This window comes from Semicossyphus pulcher, unplaced genomic scaffold (assembly GCF_022749685.1).
Source record: "Semicossyphus pulcher isolate SPU_LCO1_2020_fin unplaced genomic scaffold, fSemPul1.0.p SCAF_19, whole genome shotgun sequence".
In the NCBI taxonomy this organism is placed as follows: Eukaryota; Metazoa; Chordata; class Actinopteri; order Labriformes; family Labridae; genus Semicossyphus; species Semicossyphus pulcher.
In genome coordinates, this window is record NW_027211692.1 from 3171190 (window position 1) to 3198372 (window position 27183).

General features: G+C 39.8%; 1 protein-coding gene across 2 annotated transcripts in view; it reads left to right on the top strand.

Annotated features, from left to right (window-relative positions):
* Positions 1-7931: 7931 nt before the first annotated feature.
* pak4 (p21 protein (Cdc42/Rac)-activated kinase 4) overlaps positions 7932-27183 on the top strand; it is a 30356-nt gene continuing 11104 nt past the window's right edge. The window contains exons 1-5 of one of the 2 annotated variants that reach the window (XM_069668622.1): positions 7932-8034; positions 25041-25280; positions 25475-25680; positions 25840-26047; positions 26419-26652. In XM_069668622.1, the coding sequence (XP_069524723.1) occupies positions 25077-25280; positions 25475-25680; positions 25840-26047; positions 26419-26652 (852 nt within the window). In that variant the 5' untranslated portion in view covers positions 7932-8034; positions 25041-25076. Of the gene's footprint in view, positions 8035-16356; positions 16413-25040; positions 25281-25474; positions 25681-25839; positions 26048-26418; positions 26653-27183 lie in introns of those variants that run through there. The other variant, XM_069668621.1, reaches the window with a different exon arrangement.

A 27183-nucleotide genomic window follows, 5' to 3' on the forward strand; every position in this document is an offset into this window, starting at 1 on the left:
CAGAGACAGAGAAGCTGCTCATCACAAAATGTCTGAACTGCGACAGGTAAGTCAGCGCACTGAGCAGAAAGTTAACTGTAAATTATTTCAACGTTTTGAAATGTATTTGAAGGTTTTTAGCTGAAGATGTCGATGTGAAGCAGCAGCAGTGAGTCTGAGTGTGAGCTGGTGGAGGGGCAGAGTCTGTTCATCCATCAGCCCGACAAACTGGAAACTTTACGGACCTTAGACCTGAACAAAGAATCAGATAACTTGTTGTGTACATCTAATGCTAAATATAAAGAGTAAAACTATATTGTTTCTCACAAATTGACCTGAATATTTGAAATTAATCTGCATATTTAAAGTTTTTTGCCCCTAAAATGTACCTTTAAGCATTTTTAAGATACCTTCAGGTTAAAGTCAGAGAAAATGTCCTCACACATGCAAAAAAATATTAAGATCTAATGTTCATTTTAGATTGAATGGTTCCATAATTCAAGTCAATCTGCATCTGACTTTATTTCCTCACTGTTGTTTAATTGTTTTACACTTAACTGTTTGATGCTTGTTATAAATTCTAAATACAAGAATTTTAAAGTAGTTCTACTTAAGTTTAAGTAAAAGGTTTCAACACCTCTTCTGTTTGTGTTTCTCTGTTAGATTTCTGAAAACACTAACGTGGAACAAGAGGCCGAAAACATGGCCGACATCTCCAGCTCTCCTGGCAGCGCTGAGATTATCCCTGACTGTGGGATTATCGGTCAGCCTGATGAAAAGATTGATGAACTGATGGATTGTGACGACCTCCTTGAAGATGAAGATGTCCCCTTCCCTCGTCCTCTGTCAACCATCGACGAGGAGAGTGAGGGGTCACACTCCCTCTCCTGGTGTTCCCTCGAGGAGGACAACAAGTCGACTCGCTCCTCTTTGTGTTCATCTCCTCAGTTTGACGTCTCTGAGACGATCAAATCATCTGATCAGATCCTCAATGATGTCATCTCACAAGTCTGCGCAAGCGTCCTGTTTCCAGAGGAGACAGAGGCAGAAGAAATCCAGACCACCGAGGCGGTCAGGGCTCCGTCCACGGAGCCTGAACAGACTGAAGACGTCGCAGCTCTTCCTCAGTCAGACCAGAGCTCCACTTCTCTGGCTGAAGAGGAACACGATGTCCCAGCAGAGGAGACAGAAAACGTCATGTCGTCTCCCAGCTCCACCTGGTCACAGGACAGACCTGTGACTGTTCTCCAGGTGACGGTTAGAAGTGTCCAGACCAGTGAATCTTGTGATGAAGATCTGCAATCCTCTCCTCCAACTCCCTCTGAAGACGATGCACCTCTGACATCCTCGCAGGAGGAAGAACAGCCAGAGGAGAACAAACAGGCTCCTCTGGAAGAATCCTCCCTCTTCTATGCAGCCCCAAGCTACATGTCAAAGAACAGAGCAAAAACCTCCTTCAAACTCCTCAGAGGCCAACAGAAGAAGAATATTAAGTCTGAGAAGATACAGAGGAAGGGGCTCTTTAGACGGCTGATGAAGAAGAAAATCCATCCAGCTCCGTTCAAAGAATCAGACGAGGTGAAGCTTATCGGCTCTGACTTCAGCTCCGGACAGAGCAAAGAGAACTCTCGTCCTGTAGAGTCTCCCTCCTCCATGGAAGAAGACATGAGGTCCTCTCCTCCTCTGGTGCTGCTGAACTATGAGGAAGATGAAGACTCAGCAGTGCTGTCTTCTTCTACCTCGAGTCCACCAGATCGAGACACTGGATCCACAATCCTCCAGGATGCAACAGCCGTTGACATGAGTGATGAGTTCAAGGAAGAAATGAGCTCAGTGGACCAGCCGGACCCTGAACGTCTCACTGATAAAGTCGATGTCAAGACCAAGTCCAAGAAGCCGAACCGCCTTGTTAGATTCCTCAGCAACATGTTCTCTAAGGTAAGGATGCTTACATGTGAATTATAAACAGAGTGAGACACCTGACCCCGACGACCTGCTTGAGCCAGAAGTCAAAGACAGCTTTACTTTGTCCTTGAACAAGTCTGATAATAACCTCATCTATCTCCCCCCTCCTTCATTCTCTAATAATCTAAAAACATTTTACTTTCAACTCTTTTGTCAAAAGGCTTCATGATTTGAGTGATTAGTGTTTTTTGGACTAAACAAGAGCAGCTGCTTTGACTTGAAGACGTCTCAAGATGATCTTTCCTTGATGAACTGATGAACTGTTTATTGTTTATTGAATGCTGAAGGTTTTTTTCTTCTTCAAACAGAGCGAGAAGAAGCGGACGAAGTCTTCAGAGGGTCGAACCAAGCAGCCTCCGTTTTGGGTGCAGCTGATCTGTGGCAGCCAGAGCCGTCGCTGCATCGACCCACAGAGAGCGGAGCAGGACCAGCTCAGACAGCTGGCCTAGCTTCTCATTTCAGTGTGTTGTATATAAATTGTGTTGTAAATAAATCTGTAAATACATTCTTTTTGTCTTTTGATAAGCAAATTGATATTTAAGTACTGATGCTGTCATGGTTTGACAGATGAGGGGACGAGGTGCTGTTGGTAAATCACTTCATGCTCACATGTGTGCGTTTTTATCGGGGTCAGTCTCAGGATGTTTGTCTGTGAGAGCAGCTGAAGGGGAGTCAGAGTTCAGAGACACTCAGAGGAGAAGAGTTCAAAGCCTGCAGAGTTTATTAAAGAAATTAAATTGAAAGGCTCAAAGAAGGAAATGCACCTGCAGAAGACAGAGTCTGTGGAAGTTCACTGGTCCTCGATACGAAAACACCTCACTACATTACTGAAATATTAATGAGAGAAGAACATCTTCAAAAAACATATTAACTAGTCAGTTATAAATAAAGCGAGGAGGCATAAAAAGTAATTTAGCGTCACTTATCGATCCTAAGACAGGAAATGTCTCCACCTGTCAGATCGTTTTACATTTTTATATAAACCAGAATCAGTCTCTGAATTATAGACGACAAAATAAGGAAGAAAACTATAAAATAAATGTCACATGTGTAATATTCTGATCTCACTGGCTGACATTAAACCCAGAGCCTGTGAACATCGTGATGTGAAGGATGACGCTGCTGCTGCTTCTCCTCAGGCAGACTGGAGCAGAGCCAGACGTCACCTTCAGGCATGAAGCTGCAGACGGACAGATGATGATGTGAACGCACATGTTATCAGCTCAGGGTTACAAACCTGATAAACATTTAATCAACAGTAACTGTCTGTAATGGTTAGAGCACTAAATATTTTGAGTTTTTATAACATGTTTTAGTGTCTCTAAAGAGAACACATCATGCATGATCGTATGATGATGAATATATTAAGTTTTTATTTACTTAACTTTCAAAACACACATCAGCAATGTGTCTTTTATTAGTTGTGTGGCCTTTAACTCTGCCATTGTCTGACAAAAGTGTATAAATACTTTAAAACCACTTTTATTTTATTGAAATAAACAACTTTTTAAACTGATTACAGTGAAAATAACATTATTATAAACATGTGATTTAATGTGTTTATATTCAGACCTTTAGGCAGTACAATCTCAAGTGTGTGTGCTGTGATGAAACAGTGCAGGCTGTATTTCACAGTCGGCGCTCTCCCTCTTCTTCACCACCTTTGTCCTCATCAATTGACCCCCTGTTAAAGTAATTAGTGAGCAGCGATCACAGGTAGGATTGATGATGAGGCTCTGTAGGATCAGGACTTTCATTACTCAACAGGAGGATGGAAAGCAGCGAGGCCGCTCGCCAAACTGCTGAGCTGTGGACGAGAGGGATTTAATGCCTCACTGAGAGTCAAAGCTGAAACCTCGGCTATTTAAAGGTCTTTAATTATTGTTTTTGTCTTGTTCTTCTTAAAAGCAAGAGAGGAAGCTGAGGTCAAGACATTCCCTTTAATTCATTTTTATAGACAATAAAAATCAAAAGACAAGTTTATAAAAAGAGGTCTTTAAAGGGGAGTTTTAAACAGGGTGACAGATTTGTCCGATTGTTGCAAACTAACATCCTGTGAATACAAACGACTCCATCCTTTGACCTTTAACATGACCTTTAGTCCTGCTGCAGTCCACATCCAAACAAAGTCAGACTCACAATAAGAGCTTTGCTAAAAGAGGAACAATTTTCAGCCACAAGAAACAACATGAACAGGAAATAAGCACAACTGTTAAAAACAAACATTAATCACAGTAAAAGAGCTTCAGAGATTAACAATAGAAGTATAAATATATGAGTCTAAATATAGAAACATACAGGAAGCACACTGGATGCGGCAGAGTAAACACAACAGGAGGAAAGCTGGAAAAGAGCGAGCGTGCTCAGCAGAACGTCTCCCTGGATAAATAAAGATAAATAAAGTTGGAGAATGAACATCAGGAATCAGCAGCTTCAGCACATTCACAGTATTGATCTCAGTTTGCAGCGTGACGAGGAAAAGTCGCTGATGCTCCAGAATTTGTTTCACTGCAGGATTGAAGGAAGTTGTTTTTTTATGTAAAGGGCTTATTCTCAAATATAATGTTTTGTATACTTTTATAATGCGTAATAACAAATGTTAATGCTTTATAATAATGATAATATTATATGATTTTTATACTTAGATTTAGCACATTCAGTTATACTTGTAAAAGTTTCATTGCTATAGACACTGACACTGTCAGTTTCATCAGAAGCACACTTTTAGATGGTTTAAGTTCTGTTCTCTGACATTTTTTATGTTATGTCTAATATAAAGTCTTTAATTTAATCACCATCCTTTATTCTAATCAGATCTTATTCAGGAACCTGAACTGATTAATTTCTTACATTGAGCTAAAATAAACTGAACATATTTATTACATTTAAAATCTGTCTTAAAAAAGACACCCAAAAAAAACCCCTCCTAAACAGTGAGCAAGTGTGTTTGTGTCCTTGTCTGTAAACTACCAGGAGCTGCAGTACATGTTTTTGTCACTAGAGGTCAGTGTTGTACAGATCAAACTCTGCACTGATTTTGCCACTTTGTTATGAACTTAGTTATTCAGCTTTATTCATAAAACAAATCAACAGCAGAGAAGTAATTATTTGTGTCTCTATCTGTGTGAGTCTGACATCACAAACAGGACTTTATGAGGAACACTGAAGGCAGCACTATTTCACACTGACCATCAGTGTATTGATTCAACCAGGAAACAGACAGCAAGGCAAGTTTATTTATAAAGCACTATTCATACATAGAGCAATTCAGAGTGCTTTACATAGTTAAAAACAGAGCATTAAAAACATTAAAAGAAAAGAAAAGCAAAATATAGCATTAAAATGTAAAACTGGTCCGGTCAGAACAATGCAACATTATACTGAATGATAGTTCCCTGAACTTTTTCCTCTTGGGTCCCAGACGCTGGAGTCCCAGACTCCGACTGCTGCAATATTCGATCTTCCATTATATTTTAAAGAAAGGAAATAGATTAAAATCTAAGATCAATTAGAAATAATTAAATATTGATTATAAAGGTAACAAAAATATATCAATTTAAATAATTTTAAAGGTATTAGATAAATTAAAATAAGTCATTCATATTAATTAAAATAGCAAAAGTGCAGACCAGGGGTGCATAGTTTAAATAATTCATCCATTAGAGAGTAAAGTAGGCAGCGTGAAAAAGATACATTTTTAGCTTTGACTTGAAGGTGGTCAGAGTCGGGGCTTGTCTAACATCATCTGGGAGATTATTCCAGGTCTGTGCTGCATGATAACAAGACCGTGTTTTGTTCTAACTCTTGGGATGACCGGTAGGCCAGCCCCAGTTGTCCTCAGAGTCCTAGATGGTTCATATGTCACAAGCATATCAGAGATGTATTTGGGAGCTGAGCCACAGACAGCCTCATACACAAGCAATGAAACTTTGAAATCAATTCTCTGAGTTACAGGTAGCCAGTGTAAGGACGTGGAAACTGGAGTAAAGTGGTCATATTTCTTAGTTTTGGTCAGGACTCTTCCAGCGGCATTTTGAATACGTTGCTGCACAGCTTGTTTTGAAAGCCCTGTGAACAAACCGTTAATCTAATCTAGTAATCTAATCTGCTGGAAATAAAGACATGTATAAGCTTTTCAAGGTCTTGCTTTGACATAATTCCTCTGACTCTAGCAATGTTTTTCAACTGGTGAAGCAGCAGAAGTTACTGATTTGATGTGGCTGTGAAAATTTAAATCTGAGTCCAAGATAACACCCAGGTTTCTTGCTTGACTCTTAGCCATAAGAGAGAGGGGCTGAAGGTGAGAGCTGACACTCTGCCTTTCTTTCTGTGGTCCAAAGACAATCATTCTGGTCTTATCGCTGTTAAGTTGGAGAACATTTTGTTGCATCCAGTCATTGATTTGCACCATTACAGCTGTCCTGTTGACCTACAAAGGGTGTAGAGCATGGAAGGGGGGCACCTATGGGTTATTTTTACCCACTAACATGATATATCACATGTTGCATTGACAATAACAAAGCTCACCAAATCAATTTGAAAGTTCATCCCTGCATTCATTTCCTTTAAATCTGTTGAATTTGTTTTCTGAAGACTTTATACAACAGTACACAGATTTTACTGATCATCCCCATGATCGTTTGTGACTCAATCATCATCATTTTCCAAGTTAATCAATTACACATCATTTCTTCAGCTGTGACAGTTCTATCCAACTTTATTTTTAAATAAAGTTTAACTTTAACTTTATTTGAAAAGACACAGACTCAGTTATTATACAGACCATTGATACACATACATGACAGTGGCGCAGATAAACTGGGGTGCAGGCTCAATCTATTACAGGACCTAATATATTGATCTTATGAAAAAAGACCTCCAGGCGTTTGTTGACCTCTGCTCCCCTCTAACCTCATTTTTACCCTGTACCACGACTTTAAGCCTCATGGTCATTCTGCGATAGCTGTTCTCCACTAAACACTGAGCCATGTCTGACCATGTTTTTAGTTTTAAATTTGTACACTTTTGTTGTATGTTTTTAAGTCTGTTGTGACTTTGATTTTTGAGTGTGGTATTGATGTCTGTTGATACACGCCTTACATAATCTTTTTTGCATTACTACACAATCACATCAGTAGCCCATGGCTGCAAAAGATCTGTTGCGACAAGAGGTAATGTGGAATTAAATTGTTTGCTACTTGTTCATAGCACCAAAGAGTTCCATATTAAATATATAAGTATTTGAAGTAAGCAATCGCATGAATACATTGTGAAAAACATAGGCTATATATAAAAAAACTGTTATTTGTGGAATAATTTAATAAATTATTTAAAAAAATGTTGTATTGTTTATTGTAGGCTATTATTTTCATGATAACCTGGTTTTACAGGAGTTAATTTGCATTTCACAACAGCCATTTGTAATTCATAATGTCACATCTCTGCCCTTCCATCCAATTCATATGCCTTGCCTCTTTAAATAGAAAACTCATATAAGGCGACATGAAAAAGTAAAATATGTCTTCACGAAAAGTGGAATAACAAAAAGAAAAGACAAAGAGCATTTTAAATCAAATATGGGCATATATAATAAATGTAAACCAACTGTAAAACTGTGTCTACTGAAATTAAGTAATTACGAAAACAAATAATCAAACAACATGCCATAAAAAAGAGAAGGCCCTCGTTGGCACAATTATTTCACAAATTGTTGGTTCATTCAGATGTTTCACAGAAGTTATAAAGATGATTATTTATGTCAGAACTTCGTCTATATCTATATTTGCATGTATATATTTAGGCTACATTTGTGCCTCTAGCATATTAGCACGATATAATGCGAACGCTGGAATAGACACTATGCTAATTCTACCCAGCGGCCCGTCGCTGACTCGGTTGCCATGGTGCTTTGCTGCAGTTTCCCGGATGTAGTATTTTCCCCCTGTTCAACATGGCGTCAGGAAAGTGAGACTTCGGCTAATGTTACACAGTTTGCCCAAAGTAAGCCGGCGTCTGCTCTATTTTAAACGGAGTAAAGTTTATTTCCACACCGCGGTGGCAGCAGAGAAACTTTTTCCTGGGAGTTTCGGGGTGAGTAAAGACATTTGGTCATAATAATTGTAGTTAAATCGTGTTGTGCGCTAGCTTGTGGCGCGTCTCTGGCTCCCGTTTAGTTGCTAACAGTTGCTAACATTAGCGGCTTTCAAGTCTGGCGAGCCTGTGTTTGAGGAGACAAGAGGAAACTCATTTGAACGGTCTGTGTGTGCTCATGTGTTATGCGAAGAGTGCCGTACTGTGGGGTGTAACGCTGTAGTTTCCACTCTTGTTCAAGATACAAGTTGATGCGTCACTCGTGAAAGTTGTTCAACAATTAAAAGCCGCAGCTCTGTAAACCAAAGTAAGCTCACTTTACGTTAGAGCTATGTTTCTTTGCTAAGACCCTCTTAGCTCGCTGCTCGGCTTAATAGCAAATCCAGGAAACAATCTGGTTCTTTCAACATTGACTCTTGTGTTTTTGTCTGTCAGCCTCCATGAAACATCGCTACCAACTTCTCTTTATTTCTATTTCTCTTAGTGATAACACAATGCGTAGAGTGCGGGTACGTTTATCGTGTTCCTGTCAGTCCTGACCGTGTAAAACTTTCATTTTCACCCGTAAAGCAGGTTTGAGTTTGTGTTTGTTAGCCTTGCGCTGTGCTCAGACTGAATGAAGATAGAGGATATTGTCTGAGATTTGATTTAGCTCTCTCCCCTCTTTGACCCCTCTTTTCATCCGCTGTTTCCGCTCTCTTCCATTTGTATTATGCCTGAGGCGTTCATATGGGTACAGTGTGTGTGTAAGAAAGAAGCTTTTGCGTGCAGTAGGTTTGTCAGCATGGTTGTGTGATTAGCAGTGGGCACACCGTACATTCTTGGGATGCCAGAGCTGTACGGAGGGGTCACTCTTCTCTCTCACAGTCACATTATACTCCATCAGTGAACACTCTCATCAAAGTCAACCCCCACCTCTACATCATGCTCTGCTAGTTATTCAGTGAGGATAACTGGGTCATGAAGGGGATGGGTGTCAGGTTGGTTAGATCACCAGGAGCTACAGGTCAGATGACGGAAGTTGAACTGTAGATCACAATACTATCACAGTGGGTTATAGCCTTGAAAAATTTTATATATTTATCATTTTTTATGGGTACAATTGATTTGAAGATGTCACTTTGGGCTGAGAGAATTGTAGGGAGGGTTTTTCTATTTTTTTGTCTGTGTGCTGTTGCCTGTTAAATTTGCTCAGAATCCAGTCTGTGAGTATGGTAACTGGTTAAAAGTGACTAATATTCTGACTCAATGGCTAAAATTTGAAGATTAAATTGACCTTTTTCTTAGACATATTTTTTACAGATCTACAGGAGAAAATCAAGGTCTTTAAAATGCATTTAATCAGATATATGCTGATTTGGCTGCAGCTTTTTACATTACAGATTCATGATGCAAACACATAGAAGTGTAAAACTGCAACATCTGGAATTGACTCAAGTAAAGGTACCCAAAGCAGCTTCTGGGGTTTTGTTTTGGACTTTTCTCCTATTTTGGAAACCCAGGTTTGGAGGAGGGGTGTTTATGGGGGATCACAGTAGGGAAGCGAGTCCTGAAGGCAGAGACAATCAAGAACAGTAGATGACTGCTGACAGACGTGTCCAGCAGGGGGTGGAGCTGATGGACGGGCGGATGTTGACATTAGTTTGATGCAGGTTGACCTGAGGGTCCCTCAGAGAGAGAGAGGCAAACACAGCTGCTGTTTGGGGTCTTCCATGAACTCATAGCAGCTTTAACATCGAAATACGAAGAGGCAGAAGCTGTCGATGGTCATATTAGCAATAAGAACTATTGCTCTCCTCAGTGTGGTAATTTGTTTTCAAGCAATAAATTGTTGTCTCATCTGTCTCATTTGTTGTTTGCTTGTAATTGTTATAGATCTGCCCCCCCCCCCCCCCCCCCCGTGTCCTGCTATAATGGATGAGCGAGCAGGGAGACATTAAAAGTCTCTCGTCTTTCTTCTGGCATCAGGTTTCACAGAAAGATGGCACTAGCTTCAAAAAGGAGGAGGGGGTTTTGACTGTGTGTAAGAGAGAAAAGTGCGAGAAAGTTGAGAGAAAGAGGGAGAGGTGTTGATGAAGAAAGTGGACATGTTTTCTCTGCGTGGACGTAGTTCTGAGTATTTGTGTCGGGAACGAGAGAGAGTGAAGGGTGAAGGCGATGAGCAGAGCCAAAACAAGGCAATATTCAGCCAAAGGCTAACAGCCAGACCATTAGATCTGCAGAGAAAACACGGCAGTAAAGCAGGCGGAAACCCCCCGACTCCACCTCATATCAGGGGAGTGATGGAGAAAGAAGTTGGAGTAGATTAACTTTCATTTTTCATTGGTCATTATTTTTTGTTTTGGGATATTGTCTGGAAAACGATCTTGATTTATATCTTTAATTGCTCATTTATTGACAGGATAGCTTATCAAACCCTGATCCATTAAAAGATAATCACAGCTTTATATGTTTATGAAGTGATCCGAGACATTGGCAGTAGCATTCAACCCCTTAAAAAAAACCTAAGAAGTGTGTGGAGACAGAGGATCAGGTTAAGCAGACTGGTGGTAAGAGATTAAATAAGCCCCGGTGAGGATGAGAAGGAATAGAAAAAACATGCACATGATGATTCTTCACTGCAACGGGGAAAAGGAGCCAGGCTTATTGCCTAAGAGGAAAGAAAATCCTCTCTGGAATGACTGCAGAGGCCAACATCAACACAGCCCTGTAGGTGCTCAGGAACAGAGGCAAGAACACCACATGAATAAAAGAAATATTTAATATCATAACAATAGCCTATTTTTGAGACTTAGTTTCAACCACAGAGCCTGGGTTTAAGGCCAGTATTGTGTTAGGTGTGAAAAGAATCTGAACGATTTAATTTGTAGCTGAAGATCTGCTCCTCTGTTATTATGGCTACGCTTTGGCATTGGCATATTTCTGGGTTTTTTGCCTTCTGCCAAAATGTTTTCAAGTAAATTGTTTGTCTTCTTAATTTTGTTACATCATTATAGTTTGATTATGACCAAGCATATAAAATATGTTCAGTATAGCATATACAAATATATAAATAAAGCATTACATTTCTATTAGAATGCTTAAATATGCAAACCTGTGATTTCCATAGTGTCTCCACTGTTGTGGCTTCTTTTTTGGAACCATGTAAAAACTTAACTAGATATAAACGGTTTGAAAAGTAGAGGCTGAACTGATGAAGGCGCTGCAAAGACCTGCAGTTACATTTCAGAGAAAATATTTCTGCAGCTCTTTTAGAAGTCAAATTTATGGAATCAACAATGAATTGATAAATTAGGAAAGAAGTTGTTGGATTTATTGATAAAAGAAATATGGTTTCTGTTCTAAATCAACCAATTGCTGTTCCCCCTCTGGGTTCTCTTTCTTGGCACACAGCAGCATCACAGTGAGAAGTTTTGTTTTTGTGTTTGCATGTTTAGTTTTTATTCTCAGCTGAAAAATCAAGCTCGGACCTGCATGTTCACAGTGATGTGGAGGCTTAACAAACACTGGCACACAATGCAAAGAGAGTTCTGGATGGTGGCAGCGTTTCACCTCAGTTCTCCTGGTGTTGCAATGCTGGTGAAAGGCAGTATGTTATAGTGAGAGGTGAAACAAGAGGGAAAAAAGCTTTTCTGTTGCCACCTTTTTGCACCCCCTTAACACTGGAATAGTCTGGATGATGCAGGCAGGACTTTTGTTGCACTGCTGTCTGTCTGTGCATTAGGATTTTCCCCCCAGGGTCCTGCTATTGATTCACCATCATTCACCCTTCAGGCTTCAGCTTCAAGATCAACAAAACTATATTGAGGCATTGCTTTTTAATTTGCTTCATTCACTAATCAAAGATAGAATTCCTCAGAAAACCACAGAATAAAACTTGATTGCTTTTGGAATCAAATTGATCAAACTTTGAGAACGTGTTGTCACTAGTCTTCACTTGCACATGAGCAACACAGAGTTATCTGATGAAGAGGAAGGCTTCTTACTTATCACTTTCCCTGCCGATTTTTTCCACATCTGGTGTTTTGAGGATATTTACCAGCATCTGATTCATCTGATCACAATATTGTTTTTGTTTATACATCTATATAGTTTTTCTACATTCAATAACATTCACTGGTCTGCTGTTTTTGTCAGATAGTCGATGTCAGACCACCAGTTGATGCAGCGATGACTGGACTCACTAATGACAGAGGAGACTGATGTGATGTTTGACTTCTTTACAACGTCATGTTATTTCTGTGATTTCCACAACATGCCATCACCATGTAATGATGGTGCTATAACTGATAGCTGGTGCTGAACTGAATGACGTGTTTTACAGCCTGCTTTCATGTTTAACATGACACTAAAGTTGTGTTATAGCACCAGCATGTTATGATGAGAGCAATTACTCATTGCAGAGTGATGTCATATTTGTCACCTCACTGTCAACAGAACTCAGATTTTCATGAGCTCATCTGATTGTCTCTCGTTCCAAGTATAAGGGTTTGGATAAAATCTTCAGTAAATTGAGATGAAACATTGAGGGTTTTCACCTGCCTCAACATGATGCCCAGCAGACTTTGTATAATCATGTTGGTTGGCAGCAACAGCAAAAGATAGATCATGTGGATAAATTGAGTTGGAGGTTGAAGCTTTGCCTGAACTCCAAATCTTTGCCTGACATTGTTACTCGTTTAACACCAGCGGATCTATCCACCATTAAAATAGGGGCGTTGGTCATCACTTATCCTGTCCCCTAACCCAGGGGTTCTCAAACTTTTTGGGGCCAAGGACCCCTTACAGGGAGAACATTTTCCAAGGAACCCCTCACAATTGTAACACCGATTAAGCATATGCCCTCTTAGATGCCACTGGAACTTTATTGTAGAAACGTATCAACCTAAATCCTTCAGACCTGTTTCACAGAGATAAACAGGAAAACATTCCAATTTGAATCATATTAATACCACGTATATACTTTAAAACATAGGGTCATTCAAACTGCTTGTGGACTCAACTTGACAGCATTTATACTTTTCAAGTGATTGATCTTAAAAGCTTTCAGAAAATGAACAGTAGCAAGACAGCCGCAGAAATGATTTGTTGTGATTTGAGTGAGTTCAGTGATTCATGACAGATTGACGTGATGCGTCACAATCATACCAGTTTCTATTGGTCCAAAGCTAAGGTGGGGGGGAGTAATGGACACAAGATGCTTGTTTAATTGGTGCAAATGGTCCTCATCTGTAGACATGCAGTTTTTAATGACACAGCACAATTTTATAATTTATGAGGATTATTTTGCAGACCCCGAGGCTATGGTTTGGGGACCCCACTTTGAGAACCACTGCCCTTACCCACTTAAAATTGACAACAGTCAAGAGAAACAAGTTTCTCCACTCCTTTCAGTGGTTGCATTAGGCTTGTCTTTGCTCTTTGTTTTGACGGACGGGGTCATACAAATGTCACCATAACCTGTCATTTACATTTTTATTTTTCAATGATAAGGAGAAATACCCCATTCAATTTCATTTAATTTTCAAAAATCACACGATATCTAATAGGTGGTCTACATGTGGTCATTTACAGTGTTGCTTGTGAGTTTATTCTCATGGTAGATCTCAGTGTAATCCTGAAAAATGAAGGATGACTTCAGATTTCTGACATTGGTGAAAAAGTCTTTTTTAAAATGCTGCTAACTCCTTTTCCCCATTCTTTTATCTGACAGTGTCAAATGCAAATATTTCCACAGCGACATGTCATAAAGGCTATCAGCTAGTTTGTATTTTAAAGCTTTGTCTTCAGTGTTGACTCAGTTCTTGTTGAATTTTGATCTTGTTTTCAAGCTGTTCTCAACTCACCGAGCAGGAAATAACATTATTGCATGTGCATTGTTTTTTATGCCCCGTCTCTTCCTGTGACCTTTAACCCCATTCATCCATGATCTTGTAGGTGGCTCATGAACTTGTTGCAGTAAACTTGACGTACTATTTCTGTGTCAGTCCGTCAATACATTCAGGGCGACTAGAGGTCTGAAGGTCCTGTGCAGAGTCAAACGAACTGGCTCTGTGTGTGTTGAAATATGTGTCAGCCAGCTTGTGTGTGCGCTCTTTGCCGTCTTTATCATTGACCTTTCCACATTCCACAACCTGCTTCTGGAAGTCGGCCCTCATTGGCTGCCACACTGCGTGCTTTGTTTGAACTCGGCCTCGGGATTGGCAGGTTTGTGTGTGTGTGTTTCTGGCTCTGATATGTTGAGTGGACCTGTTCATGCCGTATTTTTACTCTCACGGGAATTTCAACACTTTCCTTATGTACACTGACACCTTGTAGTCTGTAAGATAGTGGGTAATAGATACTGAAACATATAGACATGGTTCTGAGTGCTCACTTAGGCCGGCTTGGATAAGAAATTCCTTTATATAAACTGATCGGATGTGTTTCATGGTTTGTTTTGATTGTTAAACACTGTTTTATGATTAACGTGGAAGATGAATATGGAGGTTTATCATTAAATGTTCAAACCGGCAAATGTATTCATTCTGTTACTAATTCTCTTACATGTTAGTAATGTCTGACAGTAGTTGTTTTGGCAGTAAGACAGTTAACTAAATATATTTTTTAGGAAGCCACTTGGAGCATAAAACGAAGGAGTATGTAATTCCTGCCCACATTTTTGTGATGTGTGTATGAAGTGTTTTAGCCTCCACAAACTATTCGTGTGTCTGTAATGCCTTTTGTGATGAATGTGTTTATATTAGCAGGCAGACATGGTATTTCACAGCAGCCTGCCTTCATCACACTGCTACAGATAGCAATGATTTGAGCCATGCTGTCAGTCTGTTGTATAAACATGAGTCATAGGGTCATGTGACCAAAACATGAAACAATCTTTAACAGCTAGTTTGTAACCGTTACTACATTCTTTTCATTAACGGTCACTGCTGACTGGAGATGCAACAAAATAAATAAATCATCATTCATCTCCTTTACTTCTTTACATGATACTTCATAGACCAAATGAACACGCAACTAATTAACTGGCTAAATATTGTATTTGGGACACTCATGTGCTGCTTATTACTCATACAATAAATATATAACAATAATAGTTGTAGATCAAGTAGATCAGCTTTAATTGCCCATACAATAGAGCTATAATGTTTCATCGATTAGGTGGCAACTATTAAATGAATCACCGACTGTTTTGGTGATCAATTAATAAGGTCAAAGAATTTATAAGAAAATAAAGTTATATTTCTCTGATTTAAGCTTCTTACATGTTGGTTTCTTTTCTCATAGTAGGGCATAACCTTTAGAACACATTGATATATGATTTGCACCAATTTCTGACGTTTTATAGACCAAACAACTTATCAATTATTTGAGAAAATAATCAACAGATTACAGAATTAAAAGTCAATATAATAGTTGCAGCCCTATTATGCAGCACAAATCAGAGCTGACATAATTAGTTACCAATTTAATTTATTTTAATTTAATGTTTATTTGTGTAAGGACAAGTATGAAGCACCGATGCCACACACGACAGCATTTATAGCCTTTGGCTAATAAATGCCCATCCCTAGATGGGCCTTTAAAATACACGAAATCAACAACAGATACACAAAAGACCGTAAAGAACAGAATCAACAGCAATCAATCAATCAGCTGGAAATGTATTGTTGTTAAATTAAATTTAGAAAAGGATTAGTTCTCTTATTTGTTATACATCATTGTAAACTGAATACGTCTGTTCACCTTGGGCTTAAGAAAACAAACACTTAAGAACATTTCACTCATGGTTTAGGGAAAATAATTGGCAGCCCTGAAAGTTCAGTAGTCAGAGGCAGATCACCTGACAGTACAGGACAGGTGACAATATTCACCTGTGTGACAGTTGACAAGTTTATGATGTGTGACCTGAAGGAATAGAGGAGAGAAAGGTGGCAAGGTTTTTTTTTATTTTTATATATTTTAAATTTGACAGAACATACGGGTGCTAATAGACACGTGCTAATGACTCTCTCTCTCACTCACTCTTTTTTTCTCTCTCTCTCTCCCGGTGACGTCATGAAACTGGGCCGCGGTGTGCTGAAACCATAGGAATGCGACACACTTTGTATTTACAGCCCAAAGCCACAGCACTTTGACTTTTCTGGATGAGTTTTTTTTTACTCTAACGTCTCGTTTTCTGTCACCGTGTCCGGTTCAGTTTTTTATGAGGATTTAACGTCGCTTCCGTCGGTTTAACTTTGTTGATTTTGTTCGCGGAAACAACTTTGCTGCTGCAGGGAGTCTGTGTCTTTTCTCCCGTCGTTCCGCTGCGTTTCCGACATGAGATCAGGTGGATAGTGTGTTGCTGCTGGCCAAAAGAGTACCTGCGACTGAAAGTGAGTATTACCGATCATAATAGATAGATAATAGTTTTATTACCGTTTAATGTACGTGTACTGTATTTAAACTCGCATGTTTGTGGTGCGTAAAGCACGTTAAGAGGTATAAGTTTCAACTTGTGATCGGGTGCTGAGCGAAAGTTAATCTGGGCCACAACAAAACTCTTGTTAAAATCTCACAGCTGGGATAATCTGAGTCAGACAAAACATAATAACTTTATTGTTTGGCTTGTGTGAATGGAGAGTGAGGGACTGTGGGACTGTCTGTTTTAACCCTCCTCTTCCTCTCTCTGACCATTCAAACCTGTTACTGACTGCTCATATTCCTGACTGTCAGACAGCTGCTGGTCTCCCGGTCATCTGTCTCTCTGCACAAGTGTTAGTGACACATGGAGAGGAGTGGGAGGAGGAGAGATTTTGATAGAGACTCTGTTACCTTGTGACCTCGTGTTTAAACTCAGTAGGAAGTTATGTGCATGTGATGCGATTGTTTAATGCATTTTATGTTATTCAACCAGTTATTCAAGCAGAGAGAGGATGGGGTTTTCCAGAGATTTGTCTTTTCAGCTTCTTCATTAGTTCCTTTATTTATTAATTCACCTTTCAGTTTACAAATGAAGGTAAATGTACCACAATTATACTTCTATCCTTTTTTTGTCCGTAGACCCTTGGCAGATTATAACCATTTACACAATATTTCAAGAAGTTCTTTAAAAAACACAATACATACAAATACATTACAGAGAGATAGAGATAACAGATATAAAGAACAATTAGAATATGTAAAAGCAGTGGTATGATTAAACATGACTCCAAATTTACTTTACTTTTATTGGAAACATTAAACAGAGTTTTCTTTCAGGATGACATGAAAGGTACATTTGAATTGTTGAGATCTCATGATAACATCAGCTGCCCATCAGCTGGTCGGTGCTCTTTATGTCATGGGAAGTTCAGTGAGAGTAACAACTACTTCTCTATCTTAACTACCTAATTTACCGTAATGGTTGGCAGATGTCAGCAGGCTTACTTGGTTTATATTGAAGCTGAGACTACCACTCACACAAACACGGTGCTGTAAACCACGTGATGGAAGAAATATTCAGTTTATTACTTTGTAAGTAAAAATACTGCTTGAACAATGCAAAAATACGACATTAAAAGTCAAAATACTTCAGTTAAAATCAGCAAAAGTATTATTGGCAAAATATACTTTCAGTGCTCACTGTCCTGTCCGCTTTGAGTTATATATCATTATACTGTATTTGACAATAGTGTTGTAAATGTACATAGTCATTGCTGATCTTGTGTTTTGTTCCGTCTCTTGTCTATTTACTGTTGAGCTCTTTATATTATTTAAACACATTTAGGGAAAATCATTGCAAATTAGCCTAGGCTAAATATTCTGTGGTTCATGGCATCAGTTTACATGCTACATACTTTTCCCTATACAAATACACAGTTATATATTAAGTTATATACTATATTGCTGCATCGGTGTGTTAGCGGCATCTTACTGGTGTTACAGGTAGCTAGTTTATTTCAGCAGAAGTAGGAGTAGAAGTATTTATTCTAGTATACTTGACTAAATGTGATTGTTACTTTCCAACACTGTTTTAAAAAGGCTGATAGTTGTTAGAGCCGTCCCTAGCTCTAAGGTCACAGTGTACATTGTGTTTGCACAGCACTTTATAAATCTGGGAAACACTGAGAGCTTGTGTGTGTTTGTGTTTGTGTGTGTGTGTGTGTGTGTGTGTGTGTGTGTGTGTGTGTGTGTGTGTGTGTGTGTGTGTGTGAGATGCTGTCTCTGTTTGCTGTAGTGAGAGGACAGGCTATTAATTATCACCCTGATTCAGCAGCAGCGAGCTAATGTAAGAGCACCACAACAACAACGTTAGCTTGAAAGCTGCTGTCTGCTCTTTGGTGTTCTGTCTCATTAAAGAGCTGGTACCTGTCTATTTGTTTCTTAGTTACCTTAAGGGACCATTTAGGTGAGGATACTTGCTATATTCAATCTAGCGTGAGAATTATGCTGCTTCACAAACACTGGCAATGTTTTTTTGCCTTGGCTGTTAACTTTGTGTACTCTACCAGCTGCTTTGGCAGGTGACCAGCCGTCACTTAGAGGCTATTTATCCACTTAATTCTGGAAATGTGGTCAGCTGTAAAGTTGTGGGATTTCTCGCTCACTGTGGCCTTTATGTGGACAACAGAGTTTGGGGAGGGATGATGTGCAGAGATCTTCACAGATTTTGTTTTCAATTATATATATTTTTATCATTTATCAACTGCAAGCGAATAAGAAATTAGTTTATTTTCCTTGTTACAAGTTGGGATAATAAGATAAAACCCTCCATCCTCCTGTAAAGATTTATTTAGGCCTTTGAAGTGTGTTTACATCGGCCCTCTCAACCCCTGAGTGTTGTTAGTGTCTTCTTACGAGCACAGTTATGTGAGGTATTCCTCAATGGAGCCTCAGACTGAAAATCATTAGAGCAGAGGGATGAAATGATTCATGCTCTCTTCTCTGAAGCTGATGACGTCTTTCTAAAGTAATGGTGCTTCACTTTTAGCCAGAGTTTATGACGAGATGGAGCCCAATATGATGAGATGGTTATTACTTGGAAAGAAAACGGATCAATTACTACTTCCTTGAAGTGAAGTCACCACTGTGTTCATGGTATGTTTTAATGAGCAGTTGCTCATAAGATAGCTTTTGTTTCAGGGCTATTGGACTGCATTAGATCTAACGGGTGTATTCAAGGTTATTATGATATTGATCGGAACAAATGATCCATCTTGTGGCTCCAGTATTTAAAAATAAGCGTTAATGTTTTCTCAAAGTTTTAAGCAGAAGCAGAAAATCTTTCTCTTTTTCTGTAAAATCTCCTTTTGGTTATCAACATACCGCTTCTTGGCTTATTTGTGCTCGAAAGAAACCAACTTGTGTCGAGAACAAAATAAGTTTTTATATATTATTTATATGTTTATCTTAAATGACTTATTCATTCTTTTTGGTCCTTTGTCTTGTTTGATAAACCTTCTCCCCTGCATGGATTCATTTTTGTTCATTCGTCACAATATGAGGTATAGCGCCACTCTTGTATTGAGGGTTGCAGCTGATATCTTTGATCAGTTAATCAAGCTAAATATGTTTGTATTGATTAATATAATCATTTTTATAGGTCATGCATTTATTTCATAGCAAAAGTAATAAGTTAGGATAATCACTTCATAACTGACAAACCTATTTTTCATCTGCGTGTTGTACGTCTTTAATTTGAGTTTAAGCCACATTTTCACTCGTACATGGCAGTTACAATAGACGGGTACTATAAAATAAAAGAATAACACTGTAAGATGATACATGTTGCATCATCGTTGCAGAAGTTATTAATAACAGGAGGCACTGAAGAAGCATTTAAAAGAAAATTCATTTTAATAATCCATTCATTAGTGACTGCTTACAACAATGTGTTCTGCTTGTTGATTTGAGAAAACAAGCTTTCATGGAAACAAAGTGAACAGGTCAGTAATGATTTGCTGTTGTTCCATCTTGGTCAGTTGACTCTCTCTAAGTAATATAACAAGAAGAGTACAGTTTACTTTTCACAAAGTGCTCCAAAAGCCTTTGCTTCAAGTTTCATTAAAATCTATTCATTTTCATATGAATGTCAATATATATAATCTGTAGAGTAATCAAGGGTGTCAATTACGTTGACATGTTCCCCAGCTCCACTTGTGTCTGTTGACAGTGTTGATAACACTTTACATGTGTGTTCAATGTTTTCCAACAAATTAAAAAATGTAGATCTGGTTCCAATTTGGAGCTTTTCCTTACCCGACTGTATCATCGCAGCTAAATAGTTGTTGTGACTGGAGGTCTCCCTGAGTGTGGACCACCCATGTACAGTCCTTGAATCAGGCCAGAGGACAGCAGCTTCATCCAGAGCTCATCAGCCAGGCTCTGGCCCGCTGACAGGACAGGCTTTCTCACTGTTCAGCCAGGCATACAGGGGTGGCTGTGGAGCAGTGCAGAGGAGAGAGGGAGGTGCTGGGGGTGGGGATGGAGAGCAGAGAGAAAGTTTGAGGGGAGTGGTGGGGCTGATGTGATAGTGATTGATTTTGAGTAGGAGGGAGGGGAGACGGTGAAGCTATAACTACAGTGATTGTTGTGTTCAGGGAGGGACCTGCTTGTTTTACTCTGAGAGGAGGGGTCCTTTTATAGCTTCTAGTTTACTCTGTGTGTGAGAGCGAGAGAGAGCATTAACACTGTTGGAGTGGGTGGTAGGGTGCAGCAGTGATTTCTCTGTATAAAGCAATGCAGCTTTTGCAGAACATTATTTATACCTTGAATCAAGTTCAGTAGGCAAGTTTTATCTTTTACTTTCTGTGTGGACTTAAATCGGCAATGATATAACAGTCAGATTCTATCATCTCAACATTTATTAAATACTCTGCTCTGATTTTTGTGTGGCTACATGACTTGGAGCAGGGTTTCTGCATGCCTTGATAGGCTTTAAAAGTATACAAATTAGTTAAATATAATGGTGGGTTAATGTTGCATTTAACTGGTTTGCTTGTAACTCTCTAAACCCTTTTTTGGATATGTTTGTGATAAAGGTTTTTTAATGACAAAGATCCCAACAGGTGTTAAAAGTTATGAACTGAAGTAAACTGAAATGTAGCCTACTGTCTTTATTGTCTGAGCCATTACACTGTAAATGTACTATTTAATTCAGAAAGTCCTTATTTCTGTAGAAAAATGACGTGAAACAGATCATTAGGTGGTCAGAAAAGCACCAACTGACACCTGTTGCTCTCTTCCTCCTGTCTTACTCTGCGGTTCTCACACAGTGTTTCCTGTTTTGTGCTAAAGGGGATATAGAGGAGCACCTGCTGCAGCTGTAAATCACTCTCTTTGACTTTATGGCTGGAGCTCACCTGTTCCTCTAACACCTGTCTCACTCTTTCTGTCAGCACACTGTCTCTGCAATAAGGGTTTTTTTGCATTTGATTGTGTCTGTATTTGACACATCTCCCAACTTTAATATTTATTTGTATGTGAGCTAATCATATTTCATGACTATCTTATATAGTTATGAAATAAGTCGCATAAATCAGGCTCACTCAGTGTTTCCCAAAGCCCAAGATAACGTCCTTAAATGTTTTGTTTTGTCCACAACCAAAAGATATTCACTTTACTGTTAAAGAGGAGGAAACCTTAAATATTAAGTTTTAAGAATATATTAAGAATATATTAAGAATATATTAAAAACGATAGAAAGAGACACAATCTGATCAATCACTGATTAAATAAAATACAATTATTGTTATAGTTGACATTTAACTGTAACTCACAACTTCATGTAAAGCCCTCCATTTGCACCCACATATAAGTATTACAAACAGTAAATTCTGTGCATGTTTCCCGGTGAATCCTCTCGCGAATCAAACAGGTTTTTTGAGGTCAGGGTAATCTATTGGCTATCTGCCGCTCGGCCTTCATAATATTAAAACTTCATCGTGTTCTGGCTCTTGTCAGCAGGAGTTAAATCTTGTTTTTCTCCTGCAGCCTCAGGCCAAGAGTTCCAGATATCTGCAACAAAAAGATTTGAAAAACCACAATCCTCCCTGATTCACAGCCAAACCACTGTCTGTGAATACGAGACGCTAAGTGTCACTCTCAATCCCCACATGACAATGTTTCATGCTGATTTATGGTCTGTTGAAGCTCCTTATGCTTTCAATAAGTTACTCCGAATCGAGCCATTAACTGCCCTAACTATTCACATCTTGCCGACAGTAGATCTGATATAGGGTTCATGTGTGTATTAGTTGATGTTATTGTTCTCTGTAGGTGATATGATGATTTCTCCAGCCTCTTCCTCCAGTCTTCATTAATCTAATCCTTCCTTACGGCAGTACTTTCTGTGTCCCAGAGTTCAGATGCATTGATTGTCTGTGTTGCTGTTTCAGCTGAACACTAATGATAGGCCTCCACAGTGATTAATACGCCTCCTCTGCGCTGTCACTACGCTCATTATGACTGGAAAGAGGCATTTATCACCAGTGTTGCAACCTCACTGTTATGAGATAGTTTGGCTAATGGTTATAAAATCCATAGTGGATACTTGGGTGGAGATGAAACATGTTTTCTTGGAAGGAACTCCTGTCTAAGCCTCGACCTAAATTCACTGTGGTTCTGTTGTGTGGGCGACTGTATGACATGAGGCCACCTTTCCACTTTAAGGACATGTCCTTTTGAGCCACAGCTCTTTGCAGTTTAATCCATTAGTCCATCAAAAGACAATGGATGATTTACTGTTATGATAATCCATTCATTGTTTTAGTATTTATGCAAAAAAAACTAACAGTTGCTAGTTTTAGCTTTTTTAATTTTTTAATTTTTACATGTATGACAGTACATGAAGAGTCACTGGCTATTCAACTGCAGATTGGACAAAATAAGAATTTTGAAGATGTCACTTTGGGCTCTTGGTAACTGTGATGAAGACTTTTCACAATCTTTAAACATTTTATTTTGATTAATGGAATAATCATAAAAACATTTGCATATTGATCAAATTTGAAATGTGTCATTGCAGCCCTGGGATCTGTAGAGAAAAATGTGATTGGATATATTTGGCAAAGGTCTAATTATTGTGATAAGATGGAAAACATGCTGATAATTATTAACATGTGAGGATACACGTGACGTCAACATCGGTTACAATTTATGGGGATGTTGTTTTCCTTTTGAAATTTGACTGTAGTACATTGTGATTTATTTCCCTATTTGGAATCTCATTAGTACACAGAGACATTAAACGTGAAGCTGTTAAATACACCGTGCTTTGTGCATGACGTTAATCCTCCCAAAATATTGGAAGTGGATTGGCTTATCGCACTTTATCCTGATTTCTTTGTGCTGTTTGCAGTTCAGTTTTCTGTTGTTCTGTGTCTCGGCCGTGTTGTTGGCTGTGAACTCTCTTCTCTCAGTGTGTTCCTGGGCGGGTCCTGCTCCACTTCAAACACTCCTGCTGTGAAAGACTTTATTAAAACTGCAGACTGTGAGCTCTGCAGCATGACTCATGCCCTCTCACTTATGACCCGCCCAGAGATCTCCCACCCACCATCCGCCTGTCTCTCTCTGGTGCTTACGTCTTCATGCCTTGTTTTTAACTTATGCTGCATTTGTTCTTCTCTTCTAAAGAGCTGGCCAGTATTTTGTGCAAAAACAAGAGGAGAGGCTGTGTTAGCTGCCTCACCTGCTGTTGCCCCCTCTGGTCAGCTGCACAGCGGGGCCTGGGTCTGCTTATGACTCACAGTCACAGATCACTGGCAAGCCTCTGTTTGACTACAGGGAGTGTCTCCTTTGATACCCACTGAGAGATCAGCAAGGTTAAGAGATCTGGGCCTGCAGTAAGCAAGGCTGCAGAGGATAATTTGATAATGAGGTTGTGTGTCTCTAGTCAGACATTTTAGCAGCAGGTTTAAATGATTTCACTGATTAGAAGCAGGACTATGAGGATGCATAGTGCCTATACTTGATACACAGCAGGACAGTAAGAAGAACAACAACTTCATCTTAGACAGAAAAACTAAATCAAATGTTTGACATTTTTGCTTCAAGGATAAAACAATTATCAAAATAGTTGGCAATTCAATTTCTTTTGATGTTGCAGCTGTACAAATGTTGCAGTAAAACATGCGAGGTTGTACAAAAACGACGGCCCCTGTGTCTCTTGTGCAAAAGTTGTCAAGGCAGGTTGATGCTAAATTTTGAGGCACAACTAGAATGTAGTATTTGTGTCTGTAAATGTGTCCTCCACATTGACATTCAGTGTGTAGAGGAGAAAAAACATTATTAATAGTGTACCCCATGCTGGACCTCGGTTCTGTTGTAGTCATCAGATTTTTGCCAGTAAGTGTACTGCAGATATCAGGGCTGGGAAAGTTTTCAAAGGCACCTCCTCCCACTTTCACACGCTGATAAGTTAAAGTCACAATTATTTTTAAATGAAGCATAGTCCAGAGTAGAGTATGCATCTGTTTTATCTGACTGAAAGAGAGCTGTCGTCAGTCCACTCAGTGCTACACACACAAACACTACAGAGCACAGAGTGAGACCTGAGCTGTGACAGTCACAGTGTTAACGTGGAGGATACACATTGAGGATGCAGCTCTTACGTTATCTCCCTCCACCGGCTGGTTGTGTTGTTGTGTCTGTGAGGAAATATGGAGCATGGGCAGTTGTCCTGTCATTCTATAATGGGAGAGAAGCAGTCATCTTATTGTTGAGCCTGCTGATGACCTTCAGCTAAAGGCCACAGCTGCTTTAATGCGCCACCAAATGTTAAATGGGCTGAAAATAAGACAGTTAGGGTGAAGTTTATTTGCGAAACTACACAAAACAAACTTTAGTTTTATCATGGTGTTGTGAGTTGTCCAAATACGGACATGTTTTTTCATCAGTTTCATTGTTGCTGTCTATGTCAATCTGCATACTTGTGTGCAGCATTCATGTTTGATGTGTTTTACATATCCCACTTGGAAGTTTTACATTTGCATTTTCCTCAGCAGTTCCTGCTAATCTTCCCCTCTCGTGCTTCCTCCCTGCAGGTCTGATGCTCGGCTGCAGCTGCCTCAGCCGCCATCATGTTCACCAAAAAGAAAAACAAGTCTCGTATCCAGATTTCCGCTCCATCAAACTTCGAGCATCGCGTGCACACAGACTTTGACGAGCAGGAGCAGAAGTTTGTCGGCTTGCCGCGACAATGGCAGTCGCTCATCGAAGACACGGCCAAAAGGCCCAAACCCTTCATCGATGTGACGGTCATCACTACTGTAGAGCCACACAAGGTGAGACGAACCAAAATCAAAACAAGTTAAATGCTGCAACATAAAACAAGAACCAAACAGTACTTAGATTTAAGTCCCAAACAATTCACAAGCACATTCTCACTTTTTAAAATCTCTTTATGAATTCATACAGAATTCTAAATATTGACAAATCTCACATTTTCACTATAGTTGACTTTTTTTTTCATCTTCAGACAATTGTACGGGGCAACAAGCCTGGAGTGGACGGCTCCCTGACCTGGCTGCTGGATGAGTTTGACACCATGTCTGTTACTCGCTCCAACTCCCTGCGACGAGGCAGCCCCCCCATCCAGCCTCGCAAAGACTCCTCAGGAGGAGGAGGGCAGGAGAACGGAGACCCTCACCACAGACACTACTCACACCCAGAGAGACAAGACAGGTAATGACTGCGAAATTTCTCTCTGCTTGTTTCTGCAGCAGCATGTGAAGCAGATGTTCTGGGATGTTGGAATTTAGTTCAAAGATTTTGTCAACACAAGCTGATGAGTTATTACATCACACGTATCTGTACTGATCCTCTCATCACTCTGCATCTCAGAGACCGACCAAGACCGGACCACCAGAGTGGAGGGGACCCTCGCCACGGTCAACGTGCGGTCCGTCCACCTCATCGGGACGAGGGAGCCCAGGGTCGGCCGCAGCAGCAGCCCCGGGGCCAAGAGCCCAGCAGGGCCCACAAAGACAGACCAGGCTCTGGCCCCCCTCCTCCCCCTCACAGAGACAGAACGCCGCGGGACCGGGACCAGGTAAGGCGGCAGAACACTAGACCCAGACCCAGACACTGCTGTTCATACCACTCACATGGCTCTCTTTCCTCCTGTCAGTAAAACCAGTAATTCTCACTGGAAAGTGTTCATTGTTCATTTTCCTACATCTCTTTACACTTCTCATTAATGATTGATGAAGTTCTGTGGTCCGAAAGACCTGAGAGGGAGCTTGTGTTTTACTTCATAGTCGGTTTTCGATTTGCTTTAATGTGACTCTGCAGCAGGAAATTCATCTTGTAGCTGAGCTCTTCTAGTTGCTTTCATTCATGTCCTCAACCCTCCATCTATTTTTATCTGTTTCATCTTTTTTCCCATTAATCCATCACTCACAAAAACCTTCTTCTTTTCAGGAGCAGGTGTCTCACAGGGATCAACCCAGTGACCACAGACCAAAGTCCAGCTACATGGTGCGGGACGGCAGCCCTCAGTCTCCCAGAGACAAGAGGCCTCTCTCTGGGCCCAACATCCGCACCCCAAACCTGCCAGTAACGGATGGAGTGATAAAGAACGCCCAACAGAACACACGGCCCTTTAACACATACCCGAGGGCGGACAGCGAGGGCGGACGCAGCCCCACAGGACAGGTAGGGACGCCTGCATAGACAGAATGAGGGACACGAGGAGAGAACAGAGAACCCTGAGGGAATATATTGACTGAGAAAAAGCCAGACAGGTGCAAATTGAGCCCCTGGCTGATGGATGATAGCCTCTTGTCACCTTGCTCTTTGTTTGTCCTGCTTCTTTCCTCTGAAAGTTGGTAGTGATGCAGGTGTGATAATGTCAAGGTTTATGCAGTTCAAGTTCAGGGTTTTTTAAAACAAATTAACTGTGCCAAAGAGCTTTAAAGAAGCACAAAATCATACAGATCATAGAAGGTTTTCTAAAAATCAGCTCGACCCCTTGCATGACCTTTTGACCTACCAACAAATGACTGTGATGTTTTTATAAAAATGGAGGACAGAAGCATGCCAAGTCATCCTAAACAGACAGCAGCTAGAACAAAGTCTTTCTAGAAGCTTGTAAACTGCCATTGCAGTTAATTTCCAAACATGTGATCACTTTACTGTACTTTTTACATCTGTATTATTTGATAACATATTACATAGAGTATTAAA